The sequence below is a fragment of the Heterodontus francisci genome, chromosome 31 (genome assembly GCF_036365525.1).
Source record: "Heterodontus francisci isolate sHetFra1 chromosome 31, sHetFra1.hap1, whole genome shotgun sequence".
In the NCBI taxonomy this organism is placed as follows: Eukaryota; Metazoa; Chordata; class Chondrichthyes; order Heterodontiformes; family Heterodontidae; genus Heterodontus; species Heterodontus francisci.
The window spans coordinates 57,535,201-57,545,510 of NC_090401.1; the positions used below are offsets into that span (position 1 = coordinate 57,535,201).

General features: G+C 41.0%; 1 protein-coding gene across 1 annotated transcript; it reads right to left on the reverse strand.

The window, feature by feature from the left end:
* Positions 1-3,582: 3,582 nt before the first annotated feature.
* cited4b (Cbp/p300-interacting transactivator, with Glu/Asp-rich carboxy-terminal domain, 4b) lies at positions 3,583-5,561 on the reverse strand. Its single transcript, XM_068011702.1, has 2 exons — positions 5,403-5,561; positions 3,583-5,097 (listed from the first exon to the last, which is right to left on the reverse strand). Exon 2 carries the CDS (start codon positions 5,088-5,090, stop codon positions 4,440-4,442), a length of 651 nt encoding a protein of 216 aa, XP_067867803.1. The 5' UTR covers positions 5,091-5,097; positions 5,403-5,561; the 3' UTR covers positions 3,583-4,439.
* Positions 5,562-10,310: the final 4,749 nt, after the last annotated feature.

Consider the following 10,310-nt stretch of genomic DNA (forward strand, 5'->3'; position numbering starts at 1 on the left):
GAGCATGCAATTACAGCATGACATGTTTAGAGTTTTCATTGCAAATGTGGATGTGAGAATTTATTTTGGAAATACAAAAATAGGGGCAGAATATATGGCTTTTAAATGAGGACTGATTCATGTGAGTGTGCTCTGGCACAATTTATCTCCCGCCCTCTTAACCGCGCTTCACCTTAAGGTGGATATTCGGTCTTGAATCACTGTGTAGAATGCAACAAGATTGAGTTGTGGTGATAAAATCTTATGTATAGCTTATACTTCAGTGGAAGTATCACCTTTACTTCCTGTAACACCTCCTCCATCCTACTTCATTAAAAGCACCCCTTTACTTATAAAAACATATCCTTTGAACAATGCCACAGGAGATCTGCTAAAATATATATAATTTCTGCAGCCAATACTGCTATTGAATTGTTATGATTCTGACCTTGTAGCCTTCCTCCTACACATGTAGTTTAACAAACCTATTGAACATCTGTGTGAAAATCAAAATGCACGCAAACATTGTGTGTAGCCTGTTTTTCAAAAGTCCGCTTGTCAAATATTAATCTCGAAATAGATATTTAAAGTATTTAAACAGTTTGCCTTGCCCCAGCTTTCGTTAAGGTTGTACACATTTCCTGTAGGTGTAAGACAAAACAGGAAGGTGGTGGTTTCATGTGGTTGTTTGTGAGGTGCGAGATCAAGCATTCCACACATAAGACTTCACAGGGTTATAGTCCAGCAGCAAAAGTGAACCCTTAGCAGTTTAGCTCATTTACATAAGGGAAAAAGGGTCAAGCAACTCCAGTTATTGAGGGCAAACAGCAACATCTTCATCAATTCTCAGGACAATTGGATTATATTATACAATCTATTTAACAGGTAGGGTGATGCTTTATAAAAAAAACATTAATTATGAACATCAATATCCTTTGATTTTTCTATTATCAATTTTGTTTATATATTGAATGCTAAAGACATCATTAGAGAATTGATCTGTGCACAATAACCATATCCTATTGAAATGACACTGCTAAGATACCCTGATGATTCAATGAACAAGTCCAATGACTGGTGTAGAATTGAGCAGGTAGGTTCCAAGTTCAAACCTTGTTGTGAAATGATTTGAGCTGCTTTTTATCTGGGGTTTACAAGAACGCAAGAAATAGGAGTAGAAGTAGACCATGCGACCCATCGAGCCTGCTTCGCCATTCAATACAATCATGGCTGATCTTGGGCTTCAATTGCCACTGACTCTCAAAGCACAAGTCTAGCATGGTCAATGGCAACCCCAAAGTAAGCTTGTTGAATTTGTTTAGGAGAGTTGCTGGAATGACTTATTTTTATTTATTTTTTCACCTAGTCTTCCTGGTGGGCAGCCTTAGCGAATCTGTCAAATTTACTTTTGGCTGAGCGCTGACTTTTGGGAGTATCATAACCAAATCTAATATGAAGGCAGCTTTGGATAATAGGGCTAGGTCGTTGTAAAGGTCCTGCAGTTGGCCATAGTGCCTCTGAAAGAGAAACCAGCCAATGAACCAAGTGAACTCAGTTGCAATCCCCCCGCCAAACTGCACCCCGTCCCCCCGCCATCCCAAAGGTTGAATAACTTGTCATCACTCAGCTTCTATGTTTATACACTAACAGCCGTAGTTGTGATATGGTATCAGAAAGCTATCAGCACTCTCAAATTGCAGCCCAATGTGTATCAGTGCCTTTAGAAGAAAAGGTGAGAAAACTGGAAGATTAAAGGGCACAATTGTTGAAACACCACGAGTAAATATCATACTTATAAGTTCTCATCAGTTTAATCAGCAAAAATGAACAGAAACAGCAAAACATAATAAAGCTAATCAGAATTATTTGTAACAGTTCCATTTTTGAAATGGGGCATTGTTGTTGAAAGTGACTGTGACAAATTCTTATGGAATTATATTCCAATAATATTAAGCATTTCAGCTATCACTTTTTAAAAAATCATTCATATTATATCAACAAAATTGATCTCAGTCAGTAATCTCAACAGATTAAAAAGACGAAATATAAAAAGAATACAATTTGGCTTTATGACTAAGGACAATTTAATCCCAGTCTTTAAATTCAACGTGTAAAGTTTGTACTTCTTTCTCTTCCAAACCATCATAAATACAATGATACATATGCTGGAAGCTGATTAGCTTCGGCTATTTTGAGTCATTATGTTTAAAGCTTATATCTCTTGTGCCACTTTTATTTTTTTCAAATTATAGTGTTAAGAAATAAAAATTGAAAAATGCAACTGACATTTTTTCACTCATAAAATATTTTAGATAGAACCAACTGCAGCCCCAGCGTCCAATGTTAAAAATATAGAGGTGCAATGGTTTATCAAGCTACATCCAAACCCCACCAGCAGCAAGTGTAACAAATACACACATTTTACGCTTAGAAAGAATGTAGGCTACCATCCAAGATTAAATAATTTTAGGAGAAAGGGAAACATCAGATTTGATAAACCTGAGAAACCAGAATTCGTATCAGTGATGAACAGCAATGTTTCCTTGGGAGTCGTGGAGTCATTACGGTACAGAAAGAGGCCATTTGTCTCATCGAGTCCATGCCGGCTGTTTGTAGAGCAATCCAACCTGTTCCATTCCCCTGTTCTATCCCCAAAGTGCTGCAAGTTTATTTCCATCAAGTGCTCATCCAATTTCCTTTTGATATCATTTGTCTCCATTTCCACCAGCCTTGTAGGCAGCAAGTTGCAGGTCATTACCATTTGTAAAACAGTTCTTCCTCACATCCCCCCTGCAACTCTTATCCAAAATCTTAAATTTGTGTCCTCCATTCCTTGTACCATCAGCTAATGAGGACAGCTTTCCTTGGTCTACCTTCACTAAACCTATCGAAACTCTCCTCAAGCTCCTTTGCTCCAAAGAAGAGAACCCAGCTTCTCCAACCTAACCTTGTAGATAAACTCCCTTGTCCTTGGAACCATTCCAGTAAATCTCCTCTGCACCGTCTCAAGGACCCTCACATCCTTCCGAAAGTGTGGTGACCAGAACGGGACACAAAACTCTAGCTGTGGCCTAGCCAGAGCTTTATAAGTGTTCAGCACTGACATGTTCACTAAGCAGTTGTACTACTATTTAATAAACATATCCCAGATTTTCTTTTGAGATTGTCAGCAACCAGTTAAACAAAATTTCAGAAATAGTTGTTTCTTGAATGCTATTCTTGACCTCTTAGCAAAGCTGGATTGAGGACCATCATCCTAGTGAGTTCCCACTTTTTCCACCCCACACTTTTAAAATATTCCTTTTGTCTGAACTTTATAGGTCACCTATTATAATTCAAATGATACTATCCATCCAACTGAAATGCAGGTTCCAGAACTGAGCATCCCTAGGAGTTATTTTAACCTCTTTTCTGAACCACTACATTTAAAAAATAATTGCTTTTGCTCTGCCTTGTTAAAAGTTAAACTCAAAACATTTCATAAATTGGCTGCAAAATACCAAAAGCAAACATTGTTCAGTTTCTGCTTTATGCCTTCGAACCTAAATCATGGAACAACCGTGTCATGCAACATGATTGAAGAGGAAAAAAAAAAGTTCGCAGTAACTTTAAAAGAAATGTCTTTATTCTTTTTTTGTTTTGTCTTAAAAGTCTCGCTTCATCGATCAACAATGAGGAGCTGCAATTTGCTATCCAGAACAGTGGGTGGCGGAAGCAACTGGCAGTAGACGAAATTAAGCACTCCCAAAGCAAAAAAAAATCCAGCGGTCAAACATAAAGTACATCTCGACTTTACATTGATCTTGTTGATAAAATAGTTAAAATTATACATGATTGCATCAGTCAAACAGCTCCGGAGGTGCCACTCTCTGAAGTCTACTTTTTAAAATATTTATACACAATACATTTAATACTCTGCAGCAGTCAGAGTTTTAATTTCAGGTCAGAACAAATGGTGAAAGTTCTAACTGGAGTCAATCCTTACAAGCAGCATTGTTGTCCCTTTAAAGAGACAATGCCCCTTCGCAGTTGGATTATCCTAAACGCCCCATATTGCTGGCCATGTTCTAATAATCAAAGAGCACTTTAAATCAATTTAGTCAGATATATGGGCAGCAATCAGACACCACATTTCGTTAGAGTTCCAATGAAAGTACCTTCATACCGAAATTAAATATTGAAACCTCTCCTCTAAACAAAAGAAGTTCGGGAACACTGTTTTGCTATGATGAGAATTTTCTTGCTTTTTGGATGAATCTTGCGCTATGTTTTAGGTAGTTCAAGCATTACTTTTCCCTAAAAAAAAAAATAGAAAGAATAGGGCAGCTGTCTCTTTAAAGAGCAACAAGAATACCAGGCGTCCAACACACTGCAATGAATGAGGCGACCCCTTTTCCAGTGCAATATTCCCGATGCTTGTAACTGTCGATCCACATTTCCCACCCCAGAGGCAGCCGGTCTCAACAGCTTACAGTGCTCGGCTGCTGTTTATTAACAAAGTCTGAAATGAAATCAAATTCATTCTGTCCCAGCCAGAGTTCCGGTAGCTCTTGGATGCGATCCAAGCCCAGCTCCAACACAAGAGATGTCAAAACGTCCTCGTCGATGAGATCGGTGTCCATAACGTTTAAGGAGAGGGAAGGGGGTGTAACATGTTGGATACCGGGCAGCGGGGTTTGATTCATGGCGTTACGGTATCCCTGGCCAGCTACTGCCATCCCATTATTCATGCCAATGAGTGGGTGACCGTGGTACTGATTGTTCAGTTTCTGCAAATGCATAGTGGCCATTAACTGCTGAGGACTCAGGCCCCCCAGAAACTGCTGCTGTTGTTGCTGCTGCTGCTGCTGGGCGCTGTACATCACGTTAGTGGGCATCTGATGATGGGTCACTTGTCCGGCCAGAGTCCCCAGCCCGGGGCGAGGTCTCGTGTCCATGCTGGCCCCTCCGTAGTGCAGAAGTGGCGCGCCGGGGTGATCCCGTCTTAATCCGGCTTGAGCATGCTGCGGAGTCTGCAGTCCGTTTATGCCCATGCGATAATTCTGGAGTCCGTTTGTAGCATCAGGAAATCGCCCGGGATTCATTGACACCATCATGTGCTCTGCCATCATCAAATCGCTGCAACAAAAAAAAAAACACCAACGTATTACATTGTAACCCGTAGATTCCTGCAGATCGCATTGAAATATGTTGCAAATGCACTCGCTACACAATGAAACTTTAACATCGTGGCTGTGGTTTCCTTTATGGGGCGGGGGGCGGGGGGGTGGTCACCTAACTGCAATTTCACAGGGTTTCAAACTGATTCCTAACAGGTTCGTTTCCTCGGTTCAAATTTCAGGACGGACCATTTTAGAATTGTTTTTTTTTTTAAAAAGTGCAACTGGAAAAAAAGCAAACAGGCAAAAAATACAGAGTCCTACCTTATTAGCCTCTTTTTTAAAAAAAAAGACTGCACAAACGAAGTCTCTAAATTGTGGAAACCGCAATCTCCTATGAAATTTCACTCATATACTCGTACATTACACTAATTGTTAAGATGCACTTGTATCCACCTCCTGAAGCGTGCCTCTTGTTCCTGGGTCAGAAGGAGATTATATAGTGTTCAGAATAGGGGCAACGCGGGGAGGAGTTTGCAAACGTCTTGCGCTCATAAATGATTGGCTGGTCGACTTTGCGTAAGCGAATTATTTTAACTTTTCTATCACCCAGAGCCTCCTGTTTACTTTTTCTTTGACCAATCATTGGCCTCTCCCCCCCCCCCCCCCCCCCCTCGAGTTTCCTGAATGCATCAAACTGACTCTGTACCCGCGGTCTTGTTTATTTTTAATTACAAGGAAGATTGTCTCTTGCAGGAAACGCCAGACTCTCGTCTTATTTACATTGCAATTTGCCGCGATATGTGTCTGCAAGATTGTCCTTTTAAAAAAAAACCAAGCACATTGAAACCGGCAAATTACTTAAATAAGTTTGTAGTAAGAAATTACGTTTATTAATGTGCCATCGCTCGGCTTGTACTTACACTGTGTGTACGCCATTTGTGAATAAAGATTAACAATTAGAGCGAATAAAAAGCGAAGGTTACAGTACAAGTTACAGTTCTACAGTTGAAAATTGATCACTCAAATTAAAAATGATTAAAATAACTGTGTTCGGTCCAGGTTTATGACTTCTATCCTGGAAGATACGCGGAGTCACCATGTGGGAAAGGCTTGAATTTTTAAAGTGAACAGTCCTGTTTCTTTTACAGGGCACTATCAATTGAGTAACAAAATCATATTGCATTTAACTTGACAGTTTATTTTTTTTCTTATTCTTACTTATTTGGTTATTCCCTGCTATCCAAACTAAAGGATCAATGTCATTCCTTAAAACAGCTTAATGATAATCAGGTGCTTAAGAATAAAATCAATGTACAGAATTAAAGCCAGCTCTAGTGGAATTGTCATTCATTAAGAATATGATTTCATGCGATCTTTTATCTTCATTGTTTTACTGGATAATTTATTAACTTTATGTTATGTGCAAGCTAATGATAGTCTGTCGTTTACTTTTTGCTTAACTCATAACGGTTAACATTGTGAAAACTTTAGCGCAATGTTGAAACAATGTTACAAGGAGATGAAATCTGGGTATTGCAAAAAATTGCATAAATATGCCAGTTGTGCACTATATATATATATATATAAAGATACGTATCTGAATATTATTGTATATTTAGCCCAGGATTGCATTTTTACGTTTCTTGTTTTTTGATTGGGCGACATTGTGATTGAAAAAAAAATACAAGTTTATTGCAACATGTTTTGTACATGACAGGCTGGAGCAAAATAGCAGATCGCTCGGAGCCCTTTCTGGCGGCTGTGAAACATTTAAAGTTGCTGGTTATTCCCACGGAGAAGGCGTTAACCTTTACAAAAGTTTTCCTCTGTCAGCTATAACATGATGCACTTTTATCCGGAAATGACTGCAGCTCGAGTATGTAAATTTAGGACAATCCGACAGGTTTTTTTTTTCGCGGAACTCTGGATGGCTAACAGGACCGTTTGTGGTCTACACGACACAGACAAACTGTGAATGGGGGAAGGGGAGACTTTCATTCGTGGGTGTAAATTGGCTCTTGATTTTGCCAAAGGCCCCGCCACAAGGCGCACAAGTCCATTGATGCAGGATTGTTCTAAATTTTGCACCACATTGGTAATGTAAACAGTGAAAATTAACACTATCAAATCATCAAAACATTCTTGGTTTTCTGCCAGGTTGTGTATCGCAGAATGTAAAGCTGAAGGTTTCTTGTTTTTGCAAAATGCACAGTGGTGCCAGTAAGTTTGATAGCAACGCCCGTTTGATTGCAAACACCAGAACTTAGTTTATCTAGGGTTTGGGTTCTCAGTGTGGTACAGGATACATAAAGGACCTGAGTGGAGAAAAAGTGAATAGCTGCATATCATCACTCTGCTTGCTTAAAATAGTCCCTCCAAATTCTCAACTCTCTTGTCCTTTAATTTCCTGTACCGCTGGCTTCCCCTTTGGTTAAAAAGTGTTTGCTCTGAAGATACCTCAACATTATCACCCTTTGGTTAACCTTTCAGGACACATCACAGTAACAATGAAAGTAAAATAAAGACTTGCATTTAAAACTTGCGTTTTTCACAATCTCTGGACAATATCGTATAAACCCTGTGCAACCTGCCAAGCCCGCTACCAAGACTACTGCAAGTCAACCTGTCAGCCCAAGGGAAGCCAGAACGTGAAGGTTGGGATTCAAAGTCCCTTCATTCTATTACATGCTCTGGACTAACGCTTTGTCTTTTACTACAACTATTAACACTCCCTTTACCTTTTGTCCCATGACATCTTTGTCATTTAATCTCTGCTGCCTATCACACACCTTCCCTTTGGTTCTTCGTCTTCTTCCTCCCCCCCTCTTTCACTTGCTCAACATTTCTAACCTTTGCCAGTTCTGATGAAAGGTAGCAGACCTGAAACATTAACTCTGTTTCTCTCCCCACAGATGCTGCCATACCTGTTTAGTATTCCCAGTACTTTCTGCTTTTATTCCCTTCATGACTCAGTTGGTTGTGGCAGTGAGTAGCTGAACCATGCAGACTTTTTAGTCCCAGGTTTACTGAGTTAATTGACAAGGGACTTCTCAATGAAATAGGAAAAATTGGCTTGGGTTCCAATTCTGCAATGGGTGGTTAGATGAAGAGGAAAGCTCACCCAGAGGCTCTCCTGAAGGATCAGTACCTGATTGTTTCACCTGGTGTGGTTCAAAGTTATGCAGACCGTGACAGATCCACAGATACCAAAAGCCCTCTGGTACCTTAGCCCAGGATGAATTTTCACATATGTGCATAAACAAGCAAATCACCAACCACAACAACTTGCATTCAACAATATTCAACAACAACAACTTGCATTCATAACATTGCTTTTAACTTAGTAAAATGCTCCAAGGTGCTTCATAGGATAGTAACATAGAAAACGTAGAAACATAGAAAATAGGAGCAGGAGTAGGCCATTCAGCCCTTCGTGCCTGCTCTGCCATTCATTATGATCATGGCTGATCATCCAACTCAGTAACCTATTCCCGCTTTCGCCCCATACCCTTTGATCCCTTTAGACCCAAGTGCTATATCTAACTCCTTCTTGAAAACATATAATGTTTTGGCCTCAACTGCTTTCTGTGGTTAACGAATTCCACAGGCTCACCACTCTCTGGGTGAAGAAATTTCTCCTCATCTCAGTCCTGAAAGGTTTACCCCACATCCTGAGACTATGACTCCCGGTACTGGACTCCCCCACCATCGGGAACATCCTTCCTGCATCTACCCTGTCAAGTCCTGTTAGAATTTAATAAAAAGACAAGCATTGACATTGAGCCAATGAAGGAGACATAGGACAGATGACTAATAGCTTGGTCAAACAGGTAAATATTAAGGAACATCTTAAAGGAGGGGAGCGAGTTGGAGAAATGCAGAGGTTATGGAGGGAGTTTCGGAGCCTAAGGTCTAAGTGGGTGAAGGGACAGGCACCAATGATGGGCTGAAGTAAGTTGAGGAGGCATAAGAGGCCAGTGTGGGAGTTCTTGGAGGACTGTACAGAGGAGGTTTACCAGGATGTTGCCGTACAGAGGAGGTTTACTAGGTTTACCAGGATGTTGCCTGGTCTGGAGGGCATTAGCTATGAGGAGAGGTTGGAAAAACTCGAATTGTTTTCACTGGAACGACGGAGGTGGAGGGAAGACATGATAGAGGTTTACAAAGTTATGAGCGGCATGGACAGAGTGGATAGTCAGAAGCTTTTTCCCAGGGTGGAAGAGTCAGTTACTAGGGGACATAGGTTTAAGGTGCGAGGGGCAAAGTTTAGAGGGGATGTGCGAGGCAAGTTTTTTACACAGAGGGTGGTGAGTGCCTGGAACTTGCTGCCAGGGGAGGTGGTGGAAGCAGATACGATAGCGACGTTTAAGAGACATCTTGACAAATATATGAATAGGATGGGAATAGAGGCTTGGAGGGCCGAATGGCGTGTTCCTGTGCTGTACTGTTCTTTGTTCTTTGTTCTTTGTAGGTCTAGCGGAGGTTACAGAGATAGGGAGAGGTGAGGCCATGGAGGGATTTGAACTTGAAGAGTTTAAAATTGAGGCGCTGGTGGACCAAGAGCCAAGATATAGGGAAGGGCACTCCAGCTAAACCCCATCCTATCCTCACCAAACAGGCACACACACGTGTACTTTCTAAAAGGACTATCTGGATAGTAATCAGGGATGGAAAGACTGTCTGACCTTTCCCCTCTTTAGCCTAGAAACATTGAGGTTAACAGTATCGCTCCCACAGTCACTCCAACTGAGACTGGGTAACTTCATAAAGATTAGGGATCAAACCTGGGACTTTGTAGGTCTAGATGGCTCAGTATCCTATCCAGTGGGGAATTTGCTGACGGGGGCATTGGGGGATGATGAAAGCGTAAAAATGTACATAACACAAGAACACAAGAAATAGGAACAGGAGTAGACCATACGGCCCATCGAGCCTGCTCCACCATTCAAAACGATCATGGCTGATTTTAGGATTCAACTCCACTTTCCCGCCCGCTCGCCATACCCCCTGATTCCCTGAGAGGCCAAAAATCTGTCTATCCCAGCCTTAAATGTACTCAACGATGGAGCATCCACAACCCTCTGGGGTAGAGAATTCCAAAGATCCACAACCCTTTGAGTGAAGTAATTTCCCCTCATCTCAGTCCTAAATGATCGGCCCCTTATCCTGAGACTGTGCCCCCGTGTTTTTGATTCCCTGACTAGCAGAAATAATCTCTCAGTTTTACCC